This window comes from Penicillium riverlandense (assembly GCF_028828495.1).
Source record: "Penicillium riverlandense strain IBT 135883 chromosome Unknown utg000002l_segment0_segment0, whole genome shotgun sequence".
Classification (NCBI taxonomy): domain Eukaryota; kingdom Fungi; phylum Ascomycota; class Eurotiomycetes; order Eurotiales; family Aspergillaceae; genus Penicillium; species Penicillium riverlandense.
The window spans coordinates 1,378,133-1,398,566 of NW_026643195.1; the positions used below are offsets into that span (position 1 = coordinate 1,378,133).

Genomic DNA, 20,434 nt, shown 5'->3' on the forward strand with positions numbered 1-20,434 from the left:
AGCTACGGAGTTGTTCAACCGAGCGCAGACGGAACAGACACTGGCATTTTTGCGGAATGCCAATCCCAATGGACGCGTTGGGGAGACTGAGGATATTGTCGGGAGTATCGTGTTTCTGTGTAGTAGCGATAGTCGTTGGGTTATGGGCCAGACTCTCAGGGTAAATGGAGGAATGGCCTAATATACATCAGTCCTACTATATTAGAGCTCATATTTTGGTGCACTTAACCCTGGTCCAGGGACCAGAGTATAAGTTTTTGATGCAAATACCCCACGGCTCCTTGGCCTCGTTCTAAGTCTACTATCGAGTGTCATCCATAGATAGCAAAAATGGCTCTTTTCCAAGACACAGTAAACCTTGTCACATTCAATTCAATCGTTCTGGGAGCAGTTCCCCTGCTCCTATTTGTTCTTTCGCTGCTACGATCGTACCTTCGACTGTCGCACATCCCCGGCCCTTTCTACGCTCGCTGGACCAACGTTCCTCGTTTCAGCTGGGTCCTGAGCTTCAAGGCGCACGATATTCACACAGCGCTCCATCGCAAATATGGTGCCCTCGTTCGTTTTGGTCCAAATATGGTATCTGTCGGCGACCCGAAAGAAGTCGGCCACATATATGGGTTCACCGATCCATGGATGAAGGTATTCCTGCTTTAATCACACATGTAAATGTAGCTAATGTTCCAGTCCGATTTTTACCACGCGCTTCTGATGAAACCTCGCGGAAAACCTATCCCCGGAATCTTCGCGGCACAAGACGAAAAAGTCCATCGCGCCTTGAAGAAACCCATCTCGAGTGCCTACTCCATGAGCACGCTGCTCTCCTTCGAGCCCTACGTCGACAGCACCATGCGTGTATTCTGCGAGCAGCTCGAGACACGCTTTTTGGAGAAAAAGACACCCCTAGATTTCGGCAAGTGGTTGCAGATGTTTGCGTTTGACGTGATTGGCGAGTTGACTTACTCTCGGCGCTTGGGTTTTCTTGAGTCGGGAGAGGATGTCAATAATGTCATGGCCAGCATCTGGGGGACGTTTAAGAAGACTTCGTTGGTGAGTTAATTTTTTTATTGGTACGGAGCCGGTCTGACCTATAAAGGTGACCCAAATGCCCTGGCTCGACAAATTCTGGATCAATAACCCCATCCAGCGCTGGTTACGAGGTGGTGGCGCCAGTCCCGGAGCAGCGTTCGCCATGGCCCGTGTAGAGGAACGTCGGGAGTTGCAGCGCACGACGAACAAGAATGACTGGCATTTTAACACACGCGATTTCCTGTCCAGGTTTATGGAGGCGGAAGCCAAGGATTCGTCGATACCCCCGTAGTACGTATCTGCACAATTTCTTTGCGATTCCTTGCTCATTGAAAGTAGTGCTCTGAGTGCCTGGGCCTCTTCCAACATCACCGCTGGTAGCGACACCACCGGTATCTTCCTACGGGCTGTCTTCTATCATCTCCTCACTAATCCAGACACCCTACACAAGCTCCGGAAAGAACTGGATAACGCAGCTGCAGCAGGGAACCTAAACGAACTCGCTTCGTGGAAGCAAACTCGCGAACTACCCTATCTGGATGCAGTGATTAAAGAGGGCGGCCGCATTCACCCCCCTTTTGGACTTCCATATGAGCGGGTTGTACCCCGCCAAGGCGCGACTATCTGTGGCAAGTTTCTGCCAGGTGGCACGGTAGTGGGTATGAGTGCGTGGGTGGTGCATCGGAACAAGGAGCTGTACGGAGAGGACTGCGATGAGTGGAATCCGGACAGATGGTTGAGATGTGATACGGAGAAGCGCAGGAAGATGGAGAATGCTCTGCTGACGGTGAGTGTCGCTCTCAATATATATATACCCCGGTTGACTGACAATGGTGTAGTTTGGAGCGGGTCATCGGACGTGCATGGGTAAGCATATCGCCTATCTAGAGATGTACAAGGTGGTTCCGACTTTGTTGATGAAGTACGACGTAAGTGTTCTTTTTTTCTTTTTTTTACATGGACAGGGCTGATGTGAGCAGTTTGAGCTGGTGGGACAGGAAGAGGGAGGCGGCTGGCGGGTCATGAATCGGTGGTTTGTCATGCAGGAGGGCTTCCTGGTAAGACTGAAGAAGAGAGCTATACAAGAGACTGCATAAGCAGGATGGGGGTTCTTGACAGAATTCACATGCATACTCGATAGAAACGAGTGAATGCAGTGTAAGTAAGCCAGTACGCCAATGGAAACAGACAAATAGATCATGAAGCAGTCATACTCTGGTCCGTTCATAACAGTCAAATGAATAGCCAATCAGCCTCGGACCGGGTTAGTGTCAAATAGATGACTGGTTCCGATCCTCGGCACTGGGATTTATAGATGTTCGACAAGGCCTTTCAGAAATTTTTGCGTGGATGTAAAGGACGAAGATCATTATGTCGCCCATCGCTATCGACATAGCTCCTTTCCAGAGGGCCAATGTCAATCTGCTCCAACCTGATGACTCGAAAGCAATAAAAAGCATTATAGAACTCTTGCACTACAACGCCCAGCACAATCCAGACCGTGTCTTTTGTCTCCAACTGCCCTCCAAACAAAATAATGCCCTCGGTAATCCGATTTCGATCACGCATCGGCAGTTCTACGACGCCGTTGCCTACTGTTCCCGGCGACTACAGGAAGAAATAGGTGGACTATTCTCTCCTATGATCAACAAAGATGGAACAGTGACTAAGTGCAGTCCTGTGGTGCTCTTCTTAGAGAGCAATGTCGGGCTCCTGATCCATGTCCTAGCGTTGATGAGCCTGGGAGTTCCCGTGGCCGTTCTCTCTGCTCGACTCAGCCCGACGGCCGTACAGCATCTCCTGTCCAGTATCAGAGCACAATCAGTCATTGCATCGCCCCGACTAACGAGTACAATTGAGGAGACTATTGCACTCGATGGCCAAGGCCAGTCAGTTGGTATTCAGATGTATATACAGCGACCATACGAGGACGATCTTGAGGATAGTCAAAATTTGGATCTTTCTACTACCAAAAACAACGACGAGAGGCATTTTATCAGCGAAAACGATCGGAATGTATTGATTCTGCACTCTTCAGGCACAACCGGACTCCCCAAGCCAATCTACCAACCACATCGTTATCTCCTGAACTTTACGGAGTGCCATCAGTTGGGCAAAGAGGACATTATAGGGAGCGTGCTTTCAGCGCTACCACTATTTCACGTAAGTTTCTGAGTTAAAAGGTATCCAAGCAAAACGCTGATAAGCCAGGGATTCGGTCTTGTCGCACCATGTCTCGCCATGGGAGCTGGGAAGCCATTTATGCTGCCTCCTTCCAACACCATACCCACGGGGTCTTTGATTATCGAGCTGATCCACACCTTCAGCCCAACAGCCCTGATGACAGTGCCTCATATTCTCGAGGAAATCACCGCACTAGCTCCAGAACAAGGCGTCAATGCCTTGCGACCCCTGGAATTTGTCCTCTCCGGCGGAGGACCACTCAAGAATTCCGTCGCCGAGATATTAGCAGCCTCTGGTGTGAGTCTGCTGGCTCATTTTGGCACCACCGAGTGCGGACCTTTGGGGGTCGTTTCCATCCCCGCCCCAGATTACGACTGGCACTACTGGCAACTTCGCCAGGATATCAACTACCGTCTCGACGAGGTTAATGCTAGCCCCTCTTCTGAGGAGAAACAGTACAAACTAACTGTGCACCCATTTGGTTGGGATTCGCCCTTCGAGTTGCAAGATATCCTCATCAGCCGTGGTACAGAGTACAGGCACCATCTCCGAGCTGCAGGACGCAAAGACGATTTGATCGTTCTCGTTAATGGAGAGAAGGTCATCCCACGGATTCTCGAGTCACTCCTTATGCAAGATGAGCGAGTAAAGTCCGCCGTGGCGTTTGGGGAAGGCAAATTCGAGATTGGTGTTATTGTTGAGCCCTCATACGAGATTGCCGATGAGGAGGTGCTCAAGACAGCTCTGTGGCCAATTATCGTCGAGGCTGGGGAGCAGATGGATTCCCATGCGCGTATTTCCAGCCCGGCTAGTGTTATATTTGCGTCGCCAGAGAAACCTATTCCAAGGTCCGACAAAGGCTCAATCCTGAGGAGGGAGACCTACCGTGTTTATGAAGAGGAAATTGCACAGGTTTATAAAGTGTTAGGGGGCACCCAAGAAGCAAACGTCCTTAATATTCAGTCTGACGATCTTGGAAGCGAGTTGAAAGATCTCATCCAAAGGGAGATAGGGTGGAAGATCCGCCCTTCGCAATGGGGTGACGATAACGATCTCTTTGAACTAGGGATGAATTCGCTGCAGGCAATGCGTTTGCACCGCCTTCTACTGTCTGCTATGCCTAAAAGCCAGAGAGGATGCGTCGGAATCGATCTCGTTTACAGGAATCCCACCGTTTCCAAGCTTGCAGCGGCTCTACGCGGTATAGCAGGAACTCAGAACGGTCATAGCGAGGACTCTGAAAGTGAAATTGATGAGATTATTCGTCAGCATTCCCTCAGTATTCAAGAGAAAGCTATCGTGCTTCTAACTGGCAGCACTGGCAACCTTGGGTCTAACCTTTTGTCTCATTTGGTCGCTTCACCCACGGTCGAGAAGGTTGTCTGCCTCAATCGACAAACTGCAGACCCGTCGACAGGGCAAATTGACCTTCTCCAACGACAACTGGACATAATGAAAACCAAAGGAGTGTCAATTCGGCTCGAAGAAGCATCAAAGATTGAAATCATTCCATGCGATCCGACCGCTGACTCCTTCGGTCTCTCTCCGGAGGTCTACACCCAGCTAATAGCACAAACTACACACATCCTCCATAATGCCTGGCCAATGGACTTCAAGCGCAGTCTCGCTTCCTTTCAATCCCAATTTCAGTATCTCAAAAGCCTCGTCCGCCTCAGTCATGACATCCACAACCGTCGGCCTTGTATCAAGCCACGGCTCCTGTTTGTCTCTTCCATCGCTGTTGTGGGACAATATCCACGCACTCACGGGACATGTTTTGTTCCTGAAATCCCATCAGATAAAGCCAGCGTCATTGACGATTTTGGCTATGGCCAAGCTAAATATGTGTGTGAGGAAGTTCTACGCGCCGCAGCAAAAACATACCCAGGGCTAGAATTGGGGATTGTACGGGTGGGACAGATGTCGGGATCCTCCACTAGCGGCTACTGGAACCCGAAGGAGCATTTCCCTACGCTGATGAAGTTCGCGGGCCTGGTGGGACAACTTCCGGTTATTAAACAGGTATGTGCCCTTTTCTTACATCTATATATGACAACCCGTTGCTAAGAAGATAGACTCTCTCTTGGATCCCTGTGGATGCTGCAGCTGCCGTACTGGTTGATATCCTCTTTTCGCCGTCCCTAAGTGGTATCTACCATCTGGAAAATCCCATCCGTCAAGCGTGGCAAGACATTCTTGATGTATTTGCTTCCTGCATGGGCATCAACACAGTTCGCATACCGTTTAACCAGTGGTTGCGTAATGTACAAGCGGCAGTGGAACAGCAGGGAACGGAAGATGAGCGGATGGAGTTGGATATGCTGTCTGATTTCTTTGAAAAGAATTTTCAGCGCATGGCGACGGGGAGGGTTATTCTAGATATGAGCAGAACAAGGGCCGCCTCGAGGACCCTTCGGGAGGTGGATGAGGTTTCGGCGGAAGTGGTGTCGAAGTACGTGAACGAGTGGAGGAAAAATGGAACACTGGGGGACCAGGTATTTCGTATTGAGTCTACCTAAAGTTATGGCCTTTTCAATCGACTTAGTATGGTAGTCAGTCACTTCCAGATCTTGATTTCTACGAAATAACAGGCACTCACGTAAATCCTCCGTGACTACGATCGGGACTTTCGAATATACTGCAATTTAGAACGCTACGTAACTGATCCCTAGACAGTGTTCCGGGGTCACTGACCAGTATCAACTGCGTGGCTTTTTGCTATTTGCAGCTTTTACCTTAACAGTAGAGGCTTCGAGAGTCTGCACCGGCGATGTCCGTGAACAAATTAGGACAGGGAGCTCTCCCAGGCTCACTTGCATTGGAAAGAATCTGAGAAATCCCAGGCGGAATAACCCACCTGGCAATACGAGGCTGTGCTTATCATGCCAGAGGGCCAGAGTATACATGGGCAGGAACTATAGGAGTTCCGAAACTCTTTACTCGGGGTTTGGGTTTGCAGGGTCCGGCAGCCCTGTGCTGCAGGGTCCATCCAGTATAACTCCTGGGATGGTGAACCAGATCGTCCATATTCAACCATAAACTCATGGCTGTGTAGCACCTTTATTATTGGTTACGGCTGAACATCTTCAACAGTTCTTCGCTGTCATTTCGCTACCGACTCAACTTCTTCACTATGACCCCATCCCTGCTTCTGTGCGGGTCGCAGGCTATCCAATGGTCTGATGACTATCTTGCTTCCCTACAAAAGGTTCTACTCGCAGATCCTATTCTTCAACCTTTTGTCAATGCCATCCGTGAACTCCCCCGGTTATGGGGCACGCTGCTTGAGGCAGACTCAGAGCTGAAAGCCATCTCCGGAAAGCAAATCCTCGAGCGATTTAGCAAATGGCTCGACGGAGAGACATTACTCGACACTGCTTCAATTTTAAATCCCAATTTACTATTGTCGCCCCTCACAGTTATCTCTCAGTTGGTTGAGTATCTCAATTACCTGACGGAAAATCCAACCCAGTGCCATCTACGCATTCTGAACGGAGTCAAAGACGGAGGCATTCAAGGGTTCTGCACTGGATTCCTCACAGCACTTGCATTGTCATGCTCTCGTGACGATAAAGATATTGTCGAGTTGGGAGCAGTGGCCTTGCGTCTGGCTGCCTGTATCGGGGCGTATGTGGATTTGGACCAACGCAACACCTCAGAATTTGTCTGTCTGGCTGGGCGATGGGCTGCAGCGGCAGACAAGCAGAATATTAATGCTATTTTGGCCAATTATGATAAGGTATGTGGTGCCTCTGTTGTGCTGGATATCTTGCTGACGATCGTTCCAGGCATATATATCTGTGCAGTCGGACGCGACCTCAGCGACGTTCACGGTTCCACAAGCAAGCAAGTCCAGTATCGTTCACGATATGAATAATATTGGCCTTCAGGTCAGGGAGATCCCCCTTGCTGGTCGTTTTCATAACTCGATCCATCAAGAGTCCTTTAACAAGCTGGTCCGTTTATGTGAGAGCACATCATCTCTGCGATTCCCCGACCATTACCGCCCCCTAGTCCCTCTACGAACCAATGTCAACGGACAAATACTCTCTGGTAATGAGACTCTGCATGTTGCTGCACTACGAACGTTGCTTCTCGATGTATCCGACTGGTATCAAACCACGAGCAAAGCAGTGGATAGTCTTGGGCCATCAACAGCCGGGGAGCTTGAGGTCGCTGTATTGGGCTTGGGCGATTGCATCCCGCGCACAATTCGGCAGTCTGGTGCTCTCCATGTAAGCCATATCCAGACAGAGGCCAAGAAGGATTACGACAAACCCTACCAACACCCCAGAGATGCTGTTGCTATTGTCGGAATGGCCTGTAGATACCCCGGCGCAGACTCCTTGGAGGAATACTGGCGCGTCATCGAATCTGCAACGTCAATGCTGAGCGAACTCCCAGAGGGCCGATTCCCTAAAACTAACCTTCGTCGGGATCCAGAAGGTAGGATCCCTCTGAATGGGAACTTCTTACGGCACCCCGACCTCTGGGACCATCGCTTCTTCAAGCGATCATCGCGCGAGGCTGCTTCGATGGACCCTCAGCATCGCCTGGCGCTGGAAGTTGCCTACGAAGCTCTAGAGTCAGCTGGTTACTTCGCCCAGCACACTCTTGCAAAAGATATCGGATGCTACATGGGCGTTGCTGCGTCTGACTATGAAGACAACGTAGCCTCGCATGCACCCACAGCCTTCTCAGTCCTTGGAATGGTTCGCGCCTTCACCAGCGGCAAGATCAGTCATTTCTTTGGATTCAGCGGGCCTTCGCTGGTCTTTGACACGGCCTGCTCTTCTTCCCTGGTAGCCATACACACTGCGTGTCGTGCTTTACAGGCAAACGAATGTTCCATGGCCCTCGCTGGTGGTGTGAATGTCATTACCAGTCCCACCCTGCACCAAAACCTTGGAGCAGCGAACTTCCTGAGTCCCACTGGAGGATCTAAATCATTTGATGACCGTGCAGATGGCTACTGTCGTGGCGAGGGAGCAGGTATAATCCTGCTCAAACGACTTGACCGCGCCATTGTCGACAAGGACCGCATCTTAGGCGTCATCGCCGGCTCCGCTGTGAATCAGAACGATAACGCATACCCCGTGACTGTTCCTGTCTCCCTGTCGCAGACTGCCATTTACCGGCGTGTGCTGAATATTGCGGGTCTCTCCCCACGCCGCGTATCCTATGTCGAAGCCCATGGCACTGGCACGCCAAAGGGCGACCCGATCGAATGCGCTAGCATCCGCCAGGTGTTTGGCGGGCAAGCGGATCGAAAACTCTACTTTGGTTCAGTGAAGGGGAATATCGGACACGCCGAAGCCGCGTCCGGCGTGGCGGGCCTCATTAAGGTACTGCTCATGATGCAGAAGCGCCTGATCCCCCCTCAGGCGAGCTTCATCTCCCTGAATAAAAGTATCCCACCGTTGGAGCCGGATAATATGGCCATAGCGCGAGAGGTGACTTCGTGGAATACTGAGTTCTATGCTGCCTGTGTGAACAACTACGGCGCGGCAGGGAGCAATGCGGCTTTGGTTGTCACGCAGCCCCCGTGTGCGGGTCGTGGAAACCATGCGACAGTGTCATTGAAGAAATATCCCGTGGTATTATCTGCCAATACGCCTGGAAGTCTCAAGCAGTATGCTACTGTTGTGAAAGAGTTTATCTCCCAAAATTGTGCGGTCCAGCAGGGAAACCTCTTGGCCAGCACGGCTTTCCATCTGGCCAGACGGTACAATCATTCCTTCAAATATATGGACGCATTCGCTGCTGAGTCAATCGATCAGTTAAATGAGAAGCTTCAGATCTGCTCTCAGTTGCCAGAGTCAGATATTATGGTGTCGTCATCCCAACGTCCTATTGTCCTCGCTTTTGGCGGCCAAACGGGCAATCTCATCCACCTAAGCGAGGAGATGTACCGCGGTTCATCCCTTCTGCGAAGGTATCTCGACAAATGTGACGCCCAGTTGCAACAGCTCGGTCTGGCTAGCATCTTCCCTGGTATCTTTCAGCAACAGGCTGTCGAAGACACCGTCCAGCTTCATTGTATGCTATTCTCGCTGCAGTACGCCAGTGCAATGGCATGGATTGCTGCCGGTCTCCAGGTACAGACAGTCATCGGGCACAGTTTCGGACAGCTAACAGCAATGTGTGTGGCTGGAGTCTTGAGCTTGGCGGACGCAGTTAAGCTGGTTTCTGGACGTGCATCGATCATCCGAGAGAAATGGGGAGCTGAACGAGGATGCATGTTGCTTGTGCAAGGTGAATTGGCTCATGTACACAGCCTCATTGCTCAGACCCGTGAAAATACCGGTCATGTCGTGGAAATCGCCTGCTTCAATGGACCCAACAGCTTTGTCCTTGTAGGCTCGGGAACGGACATTGAGACCTTTGACTCTTTGGCTGCCTCGACCCTGAAGACACGCAAAATGAGCGTTACCCACGGGTTCCATTCACGACTTGTCGATACCATCATGGAGGATTACCAAAATCTGGCGGAGGATATGGTTTACAAATCTCCCACTATCGCTATTGAGACCTGTTCCTCAGTCGAAAGCTGGAACGAATTCAGAGCAGACCGGGTAGCACAGCAGTCCCGCCAGCCCGTTTACTTTGCTGAAGCGGTGGAGCGCATCTCCCAACGCTTAGGACCTTGCGTCTGGGTCGAAGCGGGTTCTGCGTCCGGAATCATCAATATGGCTCGCCGGGCTCTTAACGATGCAACCAGCCATGATTTCTACTCGATCAATCTGGGGGGGCCCGAGCCATGGGATGCTCTCGTTGACACAACGGTTAGTCTGTGGAAGGCTGGGGTGCAAGTTGATTTCTGGCCTTTCCAAAAAGAACAGCAATTGGAATATCTCCCTCTCAATCCCCCGCCATATCAATTCGAACGATCGCGGCACTGGCTCGAGTACGTCGACCGGCCTGGCGCAGATGGCTTTGTCCAGTCAAAGGAGGCACCAGCGGTCGAAACCAAGCCCAAGCTAGTTTCCTTCGTCAAGTACCTCGACTCCAACCGTCAGACGGCCGAGTTCGCTATCAGACAAGATTGCGAGCAGTATCAGGCACTAGTCCGCGGCCATGCTGTCCTTGACAGCACGCTGTGTCCCGCCTCATTGTACGTTGAGATGGCCGCGTCTGCCGCTAGTCTGCTCGTCCCCGAATTCTCACCGTCAACATACACTGCACGAGTTGAGGATCTACACATGCAATCGCCCCTAGCTATTGATCTCAAGCGTGGACTCCGTCTGATTCTCTCAATTAGCGGCCCGGGAACAAGCCAGTTTACCCTACAGGGATTTCCCCTCGGTGACGAAGACAATGCAATCCAACATGCCAGTGGTACAGTCACCATCAGCTCTTTGGCAAGCGAGAAAATCGAGGCCCGGTTCTCCCGGTATAGCCGGATTGTCGACTACCAGCGCTTTGAGGGCTTGCTTTCCGACTCCAGTTCTGCGGCCGTGCAAGGCCCGCTGGTCTACAGGATGTTTGATAAGGTTGTCATCTACTCAGATATCTTCCGCGGCGTGAGTAAGATCGCTTCCAAGGGCACGGAGGTAACTGGTCTCGTCTCGTTGCCATCTGCTGGTTTGGAGCTGGTCAAAGAGTCAGTCTGCAATCCGCTCGTGATAGATAATTTCACCCAGGTAGCAGGTCTGCACGTCAACAGTCTGGAAGACTGCGGGCCAAACGAGGTGTACCTGTGCAACGGGATCGAGCAGATTGATGCATGTCGGCCACTGGACGCGTCTGGATCGTGGCTAGTGCATTCATCATTCGATCGTGTCGGGACGAGGGAACTCGTGAACGATATTTTCGTCTTTGATGCTGCCACGAAGCAATTGGTGATGACCTTGTTCGGATTGCGGTTCGCTAAGGTGCCCATTTCATCTCTCAAGAAGGCACTGGAACGTGCCAATCCGGCTCAAAGCTCCATGCAAACTCCTGTGAAGGTATCTAAGCCTCCGACAATAGTTCAAATGACGCAGCCCATCCGCATGCCGCCAAAATTGGGGAGGACAACCCCAACCGCCGATGCGCAAGTACGCACAGCAACAATGGCGTTGCTTAATGAGGTCGCTGACGTTCCATTATCTGATATCACCGATGGTGCTCGCTTGGAAGACCTGGGGATTGATTCCCTCATGGCAGCAGAAATTCTAAGCGCCATCCGGGAAAGATTCAACCTCGACATCTCCACATCCACCTTCTCCAGCATCGTCGATTTCAGGGGCTTGTACCAGCATATCACCTCCGGTACCGATGCAGGCACCATGACGCCGTCCTCTTCGTCCGGCACAGAGACCGACGATAGCATTCTCCAAGTGCAGTATACGGATACCAGCACGCCGTTCTCTGAGATCGCCTATCCGTTCGACGATAAGGAGGCTGGTGACAAGGCCTACGAAAATCAAGTGGTTCAACTATCGCAGTTGTTCGTCGAACACCTAGAATGCGCTGTCCCGATCCCCTCAGGCGAACTACTCCGCAATATCGGTCTAGACTCCTTAGTTGGGCTTGAATTGGCAGCAGATATCCACAAGGCATTTGGTCGGAAGGTTGACCTGACGACCCTGGACCCCGAATGTACCTTTGGGCAGTTCTGTGACATGGTCATTCCCCAGACTACGATGCCAGTATCCACGGTCTCCGAAAAAGTTGACAAAACCGTTCGTTGGGCGTCGACACAGGTCGCTTACTCCACCAAACGCCGGGATCAAACCACAAAAGCGTCAGACGTGAGCAACGTCAATTATCTCGGTCACTGTGCAGAGGACTTTGCCCAGATACGCGACAAGTACACGGTCTTCGCGAAGCAGGTGGGCTTTGCCGATTTTCGCACCAATGTCTACCCCCAGCAGAAAGAACTGGTGTGTGCGTATGTGACCGAGGCCTTCGCTGCTTTGGGAGCTGATCTCGCGACTGTTCCCTCTGGGTCGGCGCTGCCTCCTATTCCACACATTCCCAGGCATGCCAAGGTGATGAAGCAATACTACAAGGTGCTCGAGGACTCCGGATTGATCGCCATCACGGACAGCGGGATGATCCGCACTGCAAAGCCCATCAACCCGGTCAACTCGCAGGTTCTCTACCAGCAGATTTATTCTATTTTCCCGCAGCATCGGGGTGAGCATATGCTTCTGAACTCAACCGGATCAAAACTCGCATCATGCCTGAAGGGAGAGACAGATCCCCTGCAGATCCTCTTCGGCAGCAAAGCAAGCAAGGACCTGATGGAGGATGTTTATACCAACTCGCCCATGTTTGCCACCGGAACCCGCATCTTGGGCGACTTTTTCGTCAAGACTTTCAGCAAGTACAAAGGGCCTGAGAAACTGCGCATCTTGGAGCTTGGGGCTGGTACAGGAGGTACAACAAAGTACATCGTAGAGAAGTTGCTGGAGCACAATATTCCGTTCACATATACCTTTACGGATCTCTCTCCTTCCTTGGTGGCTCTGGCCAAACGCAAATTCAGCCACTATGGGTGCGTTGAATTCGTCGTGCTCGATGTCGAGAAACCCCCTGCAGAGCACCTGACGAACTCATACCATGCCATCCTCTCGTCTAACTGTGTGCATGCCACCAAGAATCTGCTCAACTCCACCACAAACGCACGCAAGCTGCTCCGTGATGATGGTTTCCTGTGTCTGTTGGAACTCACCCGCAACCTATTCTGGCTGGATTGCGTCTTCGGGTTGTTGGAGGGGTGGTGGTTGTTCGAAGATGGCCGGAAGCATGTACTCGCCGATGAGTATCTTTGGAAAGAGACACTGCTTCAGGCTGGATTCCTGCATGTGGACTGGAGTAACGATGACACCGAAGAATCGGATCAGTTCCGTGTCATTACTGGCTTCGTGGCTGATATTGGAAGAACCATCCTGAGCCAGGAGAAGACTGTCATTGGGAAGCTGCAGACTATGGAAACCGTCCCGTTCGCCACGGTGGATGGAATACCCCTGCTCGCAGATATCTACTACCCTGCCAAGGAAGATGCACCCGGTGTCAAGCGCCCCGTTGGTAAGTGCTATCTCCATTTTCATTTGAAGACTTCTTGGCTAATTCCGCAGCGCTCATGATCCATGGTGGAGGTCACATCATGCTCTCTCGCAAAGACATCCGCCCCAAACAAACACGTCTCCTCCTCGAACGCGGCCTGCTGCCCGTCAGCGTTGACTACCGTCTCTGTCCCGAAGTCAGCCTTACTGAGGGCCCTATCCCAGATGCCTGCACCGCTCTCAAATGGGTTCGAACCGTGCTGCCAAGCTTCCGCCTACAACGACCGGATATTCATCCCAATGGCGACAAAGTGGTCGTAGTTGGCTGGTCAACCGGCGGGACGCTGTCAATGATGTTGCCCTTCAGCGCCCCGCAACGTGGTATCCAGCCTCCAGACGCAATTCTGGCATTCTACTGTCCTACAGACTACGAAGCGGACTTTTACCGGGAAGCGAACTACCCTGAAAACACATCTGGGACTGTTCCGGAAACCTACGATCTCCTGGAAGGTGTGAAAGAACATCCGATTACGGGCTACAATGTTCCCGCGCACAAGGGCGCGACAGGCGGGTGGATGTCTCTCTCTGATCCGCGCTCGAGGATCGCATTGCATATGAACTGGAAGGGACAAGCGCTTCCGGTGTTGCTCAATGGTCTGCCATCCAAGAAAGGATTACTGGATGCCGGAGACAGTGCATCGACGACGAACTGGCTCGATCTACCGCAGCCTAGCATGGACCGGGTGCGAGCTGTGAGTCCATATGCGCAGATCGTCAAGGGAAATTACCGGGTGCCTACGTTCTTGATCCACGGTATGCGGGACGATCTCATTCCGTGGGAGCAGTCAGTACGGACGACCAATGCGCTCGCTTCTCAGGGGGTGGAAGCAGGTGTAGCGATTGTTGAGGATGCAGTTCATTTGTTCGATCTCTACAGGGATCCTGAAGGGAAGTATTGGGATGCTGTTTTGGAGGGATATGAATTTTTGTTGAAGCATTTATAACCTCTCTTTATTGCAGTACAGATTATGAGCCGTGCAATACACCAACGGTATAGATGCAGCCTTATTATTTCAATGTAGAACAGCTTTTCATTATTAACATTATCTGAGGTCATAAGCAATTCTTCAGATCAAAGTAATCACATCCCAAGACGCAACCAAAAACAAATTCTCCAAAACACCGCGCAGTGTAATTGCTCAAATCACGCCAAGTGCAGCAAAAGGAAGATAAAAAGCAAGAAACTCGATGAAAAAACAAAATATCCAGGAATAATCGTGATTGCAAGTAGAAATTGTGAGCGTTGACCAATTTAATGGCACGCAGACACCGGCGGTTCAACAGTCGTTTCACCATCATCATCATGATCATCATCATCAACCTCAGTAACAACAATATCAATGACTTCTTTCAACGGCTCATCAGGAATAATCGTGATTGCACGTAGAAATAGGAGCGTCGACCAATTTAATGGCACGCAGACACAGGCGGTTCAGCAGTCGTTTCAGCACCATTATCATCAACCTCACTAACGACAATATCAATGACTTCTTTCGACGGCTCATCAGGAATAGGAGCATATTGGCTGGATACCACCGGGGTCACCGTGGCAGAGACGCCCTTATTGCGCTGAATGAACCAGAGCTGGAGCACACCGGCAAAGGCAACAAGAGCACTTGCCCACCAAGCGATAGCAGTACAACCAATCTCCGCACCAGAGCTATACAACCATCCCGCGATAGGAGGTGCAATGGTACGCGAGGCGGCACCGGCCGAGGCAGCGAGGCCGTTAATCCGGCCCATGACGGACTCGGCGGGGGTGGCCTGCCTAATGAGGATCAGAAGGACTGGGTAGTCGATGATCGAGAGAATGTTGCGGACGACTAGGCAGGTGTAGATGCCAACCAGGAGGAGGTGGCGCGGTAGGAATACCAGGAACGGGACCATGAAGTATGCGATTGGATGGAGCACTGTCACGAGAATGAAAAGCCGCCAGATTCCCAGGTAATGGGCCATGGCGGGGAAGACCACACCCTGGATGAAAAGCGCAATGACACCGTTGGCAGACATGATCAGGCCGACCGTTTGAGTTGAAAGGCCCACGCCACCGGGGATGTCGAGGAAAGAGCCGTGAAGACCACCAGAGAGGGAGATCTTCTTGTCCTGCAAGAAGATTGGAAGGAGATGGTCATAGGTCATGGAATGATAAGAGAAAATGGCCAATGCCAGCACGAGCATGACGATTTTCCATGTGAAAACTTTGGGCTTGTCGGGTTTGCCAGTGGGTGAGGAGCTATCACTTCTCACATCCCAATTTCCCTCTTGGTGGATGTCAACCTGGTTAAAGGTGCCATAAGACTCAGCTCGAAGGTCAAGTTCGGCATGAGCGGTTGAACCAGAGGTTGCCAGAAGGGGCTGCTCGACCGATGGGTGGTCGACATGTGCACTGAGACGAACAGGTTGCATGTCTGGGTGAGTCTCCTGCAGGAAGAACCAACCGGCGATAATGCTCAGCAAAAGCAAAACAGAGCACACAAGGTTTGGCAGGAGGTAAGGAAATTTGCCAAACAATCCATCGGCAGGAAAAAGGGAGGGAAAACTTTCAGAGGGTTTTGCCAGTAGACCTCCAATGGCTTGGGTAGGCTGTCAGCAGTTGTAGACTATATATACAGAGCAAGTATAACCCACCTGGTCCGATGATGGTCCCAATCGACCAGACAAAAGGCATGACCGCATAGGCTCGGGCTGTTCATAGGCGTGTCAGCAACGTTCGTATGGTAAAGAAGAATAAGACTTACGCTCATGCTCAGGGCGTTTCACCAACTCGCCAACCATGGTCTGGATAACTCCAATGTTCCCATTCAGAGCACCACCCAGCGCGCGACCTGCCAGGGCAACCCAGAAATTCGTCGCAAAGCCCACTAGGAGGAGGGAGAGCATAGTACCAACGCAGCCGGACAGAAGAATAGGCTTACGGCCAAGACGGTCCGACAAACCACCCCAAAACATGCCCGTGAGAGCCTCAGCGAGGGAGAATGCCGAGATCAAAATGCCAGCGTACAAGGACGCGTCGTTGCCGCTATCCATGTGGAAGTCCTTGACCATCACCCATGAGTAGGGGAAGATGGAGGTCAAGGCTATGGGCTCCGCGACACGGCATATTGCTGTCATGGCGTTAGCTAGTGGCGCGATAGGTTACAACGGAAGGCAAGAGAGCTAAACATACCTAGGAGGAAAAGTTGTGCGGTGGGAAAGCTGTCGTCGGAGGAAGCGAGTGATCTTTCCTGTTGGGTTAATACCATCTTCTTGAAACCGTCCAAGATTCTTACGGCAAGCCCTCCCAGCAAGTAATGTCGATTGGTTTGTTTTTCTTTTCTTCTTTATATGCCTCTGGTTGTGGCGAACGAAGTGTCTGCTATGCACTGCGCTATGATTATCGAGAATCAATCTGAACGAAAGTCAGAAAAGCGACTGGAAGCAGCGATATTGGCTGTGTTAAAGAGTGGGAAGCAGTGGTGGGAACGAGGGAAGTCGGTAGAGGAGGGAGGAGGGGAGGAAGAAAAGAGGAGAAACAGACGGAAATTCGGCTCCAATATGTAGGCGAAAGTGGAGACCGCTAGGCAAAACAGGAAAAGGTGTCCTGCGTTGCCGATAAGAAAAGACACACATGACCAACTGTTCTTTTCACTGAATTCTAATTCTTGGCTATTTTTCATTCCCCAAAATCCGGGGGTTGATTGCACTGCCCTGGGGTGTGGCATGCAGTCTCCCTCGTGAGGAAAAAATCTGATGGTGGCGAACCGATCCGACCGCGGTTCCCCGCGCTGGCTGTGGCCCTATCTATACCGTCTAAACTATGCTGTGCAATTATCCAGACAAGTCTGTGTTCAAAATATCTTACCGAAATCCTCACTTGAGTTTATATCGCCGGGATTCGTGTCTTATAGTTCTATAGATGCGGCCTATCCACTCGTTTACACACCGTCGCGATCTTAATCCGCTATCGCCCAATCACGGTGCGCTAGGGCCCCGCCAATCATTCCCGAAAGAGGCAAGTTGTGAGGATGGTCTACAACCCAAGGAATGAAGCGAAAAGAAGCATCCAATTATGTCTATGACGGTCAAATCAAAACACGGGGAAAGAGCATGCCCGACAGACCGGCTCGCCATGAGAAAATGAAAATAAAAGAAAGATAAATCATTGTAAACCTGTGCCGACCAAAGAATGTCCTGCTGCGCCGGCTAATCCATAAACATGCGGTCCCGATCGTCACGAAGTACCCAACAGAAAAATAAAAGAGTAAAACAAGCAATAGAGAATTCAACAAGAGGGGGCCTCCGGATTCTGCGGAGCGTCGGTGATTTCGACGGAACGACTCTCCAGCTCTTTGGGCAATAACCCATGGGCGCCTTGCACATCGATTGGAGGTTCAACAACTGGCGCCGCCGGCTCCGACATGGCTGTCTCTGTCGTCTCCGCTGAGGGCTGGTGAACCGAGGGTTCCGCGCTGGAGGAGGACCCCTCGGCTTGCGGGTTCGGAGAAGTGTCCTCGACATGCTCCGCGGATTCGTCGCCTTTCTCTTCGTCGCCGATGATAGCGGCTAGGCTTCGGAAGTTGAACATGGGCTCAAGAGAGGGGTTACTGCCTCCGTCAGCAGAGGAAGGGCATCCAGTGCGATCCTCTGGGGTCGTTTCCATCACAGAGGAGATGGAGGAGGATGTCGATACGTGCCGCAGATGGGAAGGCCGTGACCCCTCGGGGGCTGTAGACTGCTCGGTGGCCTGGGATGAAGAGCTCGGCTCTGCTGGAATGGCACCGTTCGCGGGAGCAGACTGATTCGAGTCCTCTGCGGCTGGAGGCACTCGATCGACTGCCTTGCCCTTGCCTGCTGCGGAGGCGTCGCCACGATCAATTGAAGAGGTGCTGCTAGCCATTTTTCCTGACCCCATCCCAGGGATATCCAATGCCGAGGTGCTGACACTTTGGCTATACAGACCAGTCTTGCGCGCCACCTTGTTCGCCTTTTTGGCTTCCTTCTCCCTCCGCTTGGCCTCTTTCCTTATGTCCTTCTCTTCCCTTCTCCGGCGCTCCTCCTCGCTGGCCAAGCTCAGTCGAATAGCTTCCATCATCATCATCTCCTCCAAATCATCGATGCGGGTACGCCTGGAGCCGGCGCGCGGCGGTGCCAGGTTTTCGGATTCATCCTCACCAGTTTCCGGTTCAGGAGGTCCAGCTCCGCGCGCGGGAGCGGCCCGCTCCGCTCGTTCGGTTAAAAAAGCCAACGCATTAAGTGCAGGCGAGCCGGTTCGCCCACCGGGTGATTCGTCTGCTGTGGCTCTTCGCATTCCTCGGCGTGCCAGACTGAATCCACGAGAGTCGCCTCCAGAACCGTTTGAGTTCATTAGATACGCTGCGGTGTGCAAAGCGGTTGCAGCTGCAGACCGACGGGCTGCATGGGCTCGGGCATTTGCCAGCTTCTGGGCCCAGTCGGGCCGGACCCTGTCAGTCGTGACCACAGATGGGTCAGTAGCGGACAATGAGGTAGCGCGTCGGCGTCCCGGAATTGGAGAAACGATATTTGCAGATGATAATGAAGAAGTAGATGACACTGGGGAAGTGATGTGGGGAGAAGGGCGTGTGTTGGGATCCGCGGCGTAGGTCAAGCCGCGGCGGAACGGTGGGGGCGCATAGGTGACTCCAAACTCAGGTTGAACGCAGAAGGGACATGCTGAGGGTTCGGAAACTAGTTGACCTTCGACGGACTCCGGCTGTTCTTCACCCTCGGCGGGAGGGGGAGCATTGGAGTCTGCGTGCTCTGGAGGGTGGGGATCTGGACGCTTGATCTGAACGAAGCATTCAGAGCAGATGGGCTGATCGCAGCATCTCGTTCGGTTCAAGTAGGGAGGATAGTAAAGGAAGCAGATGGGGCATTCGCTCGCATCTTTGTACAGATACACCTCGATGGGCTGGCCGTTGACAAACGGATCCTTTGGGAGCTGCAGCTCTCGCGGAGTCAGATCTGTCTGCGAGCTGTGCCGAGAGGATGTTGTCAGCGCCGCCAGAGTCTTTGCCCTCGTCCGGAAGAGAGGCGAAGTGGATGTGCCGGATGCGACCGGGGACTGAGCGTGGGTGGAACTTTGTGAGACGTCAGAGTTGTAGGACTGAGAACGTGCCGTAATTGGCACCGTCAAGTGCTGGATGTTGGCTGGGTCCGCTGGTTGTTTGGTTTCAACGGGCTTGGGCAGCGTGTATTCCAGCTCTGGGGGGATCTCATCCGCTGGGGGAATGTCCATGCCCCGTGCAGCTGCCATGAGCTGATGTTCCGCCCACGAGTCGGAAAAATCGTTCAAGCCTCTCCAGAATGGGGCCATACGGCGTTCAATCTGAACCATAGGCTGTCAGCATTCACCTGCAACGAGGAGTACCACGGCACCTACCATCAATTGCCGCACGACCGTCTTGCTAAAGTCCTCCGTCCCTACGTACACGCCTTGTGTCACCAGGTAGCCTCCGTCCACATGCTCTTCCTTCATGCTCCGTTCTCGTTCCTTGATACGGGCCGTGCGTTCCCTCTCCAGGCGGCGTGCCTCTCGCTCCTGTTTTGTCTCTCTTCGATGCTCCAGGGCTGCGATATCTCGATCGCGACTATGACTGGAGCCGATTCCGAGAATGGAGAGGTCTGGTCCGCTGCCTCTGAAACGGCCACCATGTTGATATGGCGAGCCCCCGGAGCCACCGGAAGTGCCTGCTGGAGAGAATTGCTGGCTGCGGCGACGCAGCGGAGCGGTGGAACGCGCCTCCTTGGTCTGTGAGTTACCCATGATGAGGGAGGATGAGGGAGTTGTGGCCGGGAAGTGAGAGTGGGGATAATAGTGGGATCACCGTGTCAACACGGCGTCGGGTCCGATGCTGACAGCGAAGGTGGGAACCCCCACAGGGGAAGGGTGAAAGGTGGAGTCGAAACCGCCAACGGGGGGAGGAAAGGGGGAAGTCCAAACAGAAAGGGAGAAAAGGCAGAAAGTGGTATGTTAAAGCGGAGGTTGAAACATGAGGACGGCGTGGAAGGCGAAGCTGGGGGAGGAGCGGGGGGAAAGTGGGAATCGGTGAGCGAAGACGGAGAAGACGGGGATGGGATGGCGCCAGTCAGATAGATGAGCACGGATGTGGACGGGACAATGAAGGGATGCGCGAAGTCGTGCGAGACAACGAGATCCCCAAGTGTCT

At 52.4% G+C, this 20,434-nt stretch overlaps 5 protein-coding genes across 5 annotated transcripts; 3 read left to right on the top strand and 2 right to left on the bottom strand.

Moving 5' to 3' along the window:
- Positions 1 to 678: 678 nt before the first annotated feature.
- Positions 679 to 5,732, top strand: N7474_002857 (uncharacterized protein; the record flags this gene model as incomplete). Its single annotated transcript, XM_057194272.1, has 5 exons — positions 679 to 1,050; positions 1,481 to 1,698; positions 2,439 to 3,192; positions 3,286 to 5,235; positions 5,289 to 5,732. 5 exons carry the CDS (start codon positions 679 to 681, stop codon positions 5,730 to 5,732), a joined length of 3,738 nt encoding a protein of 1,245 aa, XP_057055627.1.
- Positions 5,733 to 6,346: 614 nt separating this feature from the next.
- Positions 6,347 to 13,289, top strand: N7474_002858 (non-reducing polyketide synthase spyA; the record flags this gene model as incomplete). Its single annotated transcript, XM_057194273.1, has 2 exons — positions 6,347 to 6,952; positions 7,020 to 13,289. 2 exons carry the CDS (start codon positions 6,347 to 6,349, stop codon positions 13,287 to 13,289), a joined length of 6,876 nt encoding a protein of 2,291 aa, XP_057055628.1.
- Positions 13,290 to 13,309: 20 nt separating this feature from the next.
- Positions 13,310 to 14,212, top strand: N7474_002859 (uncharacterized protein; the record flags this gene model as incomplete). The annotated part of the gene is made up of 1 exon (XM_057194274.1): positions 13,310 to 14,212. The coding sequence occupies one exon, from the start codon at positions 13,310 to 13,312 to the stop codon at positions 14,210 to 14,212; it is 903 nt and encodes a 300-aa protein (XP_057055629.1).
- Positions 14,213 to 14,675: 463 nt separating this feature from the next.
- N7474_002860 (MFS transporter) lies at positions 14,676 to 16,510 on the bottom strand (the record flags this gene model as incomplete). The annotated part of the gene is made up of 4 exons (XM_057194275.1): positions 14,676 to 15,841; positions 15,897 to 15,953; positions 16,007 to 16,372; positions 16,435 to 16,510. The coding sequence occupies 4 exons, from the start codon at positions 16,508 to 16,510 to the stop codon at positions 14,676 to 14,678; spliced, it is 1,665 nt and encodes a 554-aa protein (XP_057055630.1).
- Positions 16,511 to 17,529: 1,019 nt separating this feature from the next.
- Positions 17,530 to 20,031, bottom strand: sip5 (Sip5p; the record flags this gene model as incomplete). The annotated part of the gene is made up of 2 exons (XM_057194276.1): positions 17,530 to 19,593; positions 19,648 to 20,031. The coding sequence occupies 2 exons, from the start codon at positions 20,029 to 20,031 to the stop codon at positions 17,530 to 17,532; spliced, it is 2,448 nt and encodes an 815-aa protein (XP_057055631.1).
- Positions 20,032 to 20,434: the final 403 nt, after the last annotated feature.